At 42.8% G+C, this 2,315-nt stretch overlaps 1 protein-coding gene across 1 annotated transcript in view; it reads left to right on the plus strand.

Moving 5' to 3' along the window:
* LOC103768973 (centrosomal protein of 135 kDa-like) overlaps positions 1–1,257 on the plus strand; it is a 7,730-nt gene extending 6,473 nt beyond the window's left edge. Inside the window, exon 6 of the mRNA XM_008936139.1 lies at positions 1,108–1,257. Coding sequence (XP_008934387.1) covers positions 1,108–1,257 — 150 coding nt within the window. The remainder of the gene's footprint in view (positions 1–1,107) is intronic.
* The last annotated feature ends 1,058 nt before the right edge of the window (positions 1,258–2,315 follow it).

The raw sequence follows: 2,315 nt of genomic DNA on the forward strand, positions 1-2,315 counted from the left end.
CCCGCCCTGGGACCGAGGGGCCAGGCGCAGCACGAGACCAGCCCCGGGGCCTTGTGTGCCGGCGGCACGTGATCGGCCTGGCCTTCACCGGCTCCAGCCTGACCTCAGCTTCCCCCTGCCCCCCAGCCTTTGTTTTAAGGGAAACTGAATTTTAAAAAACAAGTAAATAGGGATTTCTTACATTCTTTTTCCCCCAAAAGCCCAAAGAATACCCCCAAGCCCCCTTTGACCATCCCTCTATGATCCTAGCCCCTCCCCCCCCCAAACCAGTACACCTAACTTGCCTATGTTGAGCTATTTTTCATCTGTCCTCTGAGAGAGCAGCAATAAAAAAATATTGGACTGCTGCTTTTGCTGACATATTTTATGTATTAAAATTACATCATATAAGCTAAACTAGATGATGATAAGTAGAATTTGTGTATGGGTAGGGGTTTTTAGTACAGAAGCATTAAGTGGTCCAAAATAGGAATTAAATCTACAGATATCATAGGATCTTTCTTTTCACTGTTTGGACCAGGTCTCTATTTTTCTTTTTAATTTTTAAGTTCATTTATGAACTACAGAATTTACAATATTTTAATTAGAGTCTTTTAATAATAAGATAAATATGTTCTCTGAAGTGAGGGAATTACATCAGATGCTCGTATGTTCTGTCTTTCAGTATCTGGGGATTAGTAGACACCATGCTCTTTGGTTCACATTTTGGTTTATCTCTTCCAGTACTCCTGGTTTTTCAGTGGCTGAAATAGTCATCAAATTAGCTAAATCAGCTAATTCCTAGTCTCGTGTGCCTAAATTGCAACATTCATTAACTTCACTTTAAATGAAAATTGTTGGTTTCTCTTCAAGAAACTAATCTAGTAGGAATTGTTTTTGGTGTTTTTTTTTTCCACAAATTCTATTTGATTAATTTATTTTTCTTTCACATAAATAACTTTTTTCAGAAAAATCCAGAATTAAAAGATGTTGGATATTAAAGATAAAATTTGCATTATTAGGTGTGTATATATATATGTTTCTTGAATGTTCTATAGGTGTTTATTTGAACGAAGGTTCTATTAAATGGTGCAGAAGATGCCAAAGAACTTTTTCTGTCCCTCAAAGGTTGAGCTAAGAGACAAAGAAATAGAGCGCCTGGTGCTAGCATTGGATGGTGGACGCTTTCACGAGGTTACCTTGATGGAATCGAGAAGTAAAAGCAATGAGAAGGTTATCAGCCATTTGAATTTGCAGGTAATGGATTTATTGGTGTAATTTAGTCAAAACTAGAAATTCTAGCAATCTAAAAAAAAACCCACACAATTTCTAAAATTGCTACTAGATATAAAATCAATCAATTTAATTTGCTTTGCTGTTTAGGTGACTGTGTGTACTGGTTTGGGGAGGGGGGGCTGGGATCGAGGGGGAATGGTCAAGGGGGTTTTGGGGGAAAGAGAATATGGGAAATCCCCGCTTGCTTGTTTGGTAAAATTCAGTTTCCCTTAAAACAGCAGCTGGGGGGCGGGGGGAAGCTGGGATCGGGCTGGAGCCAGGACGGGCCGGCCCATCACCAGCCGCCGTCACACAAGGCCCCGGGGCTATCTCGCGCCACGCATGGCCCCTAGTCCCGGAGCTGAGACAGACCCTGTTCCTGCCTGCCCCCATCCTCCCGGCACGCGGGAGGGCACCGGAACCAAGGCGCAGATCAGCCCCACTGACCAACGGAAAAAACGGCTTGGTCAGGAAGACCAACGGAAAAAAAAAACGGCAAAAAAAAGCGAGATGTGGAGGACTATATGAGCCAGTGCAACAGCAGTTCGTGGCTCTCGTTCTCTTCAGCTGCCGCTGCTGGGAGAAACACACAGCTCCTGTCTCTCAGAGACTGAAGGGCCAGAAGTGCTTCCAGAAGAGAGGGAAGGGGGAGAGACAGTTCTTCCTACCCTTCCTCCTGCTCTTTCAGCTAGCCATCTAATAGAGAAAGCAGCTCTCTTTTCTTTTTTTTTTTTTTTCTTTCCCTTTTCCCCTTCGTGTTATTTTCCATGCTTGTCACTGTTATAAGTTTTCCCATTTTAAAGAACAGAGATGATAATGCCAATTTTACAAAATTTATTAAGCAAGCGGCAATAAGCAAAACAGCGCTGTGCAGCCAGGGAGTTCCCAACTCCACCAGCGGCGTGCACCCACAGTAGTAAACGATCTCATATTTATACAATGAAACAATACATATACAATTGACACCTATACGTATTCATTACCTAACCCCGCCTACCCCCGCTTCGTATGGTAATATGTTTATTAGTTTATCTGTCCCTTGCGCTTGCGCAGATCCTTCT

Source organism: Merops nubicus, unplaced genomic scaffold (assembly GCF_000691845.1).
Source record: "Merops nubicus isolate BGI_N331 unplaced genomic scaffold, ASM69184v1 scaffold12462, whole genome shotgun sequence".
Classification (NCBI taxonomy): domain Eukaryota; kingdom Metazoa; phylum Chordata; class Aves; order Coraciiformes; family Meropidae; genus Merops; species Merops nubicus.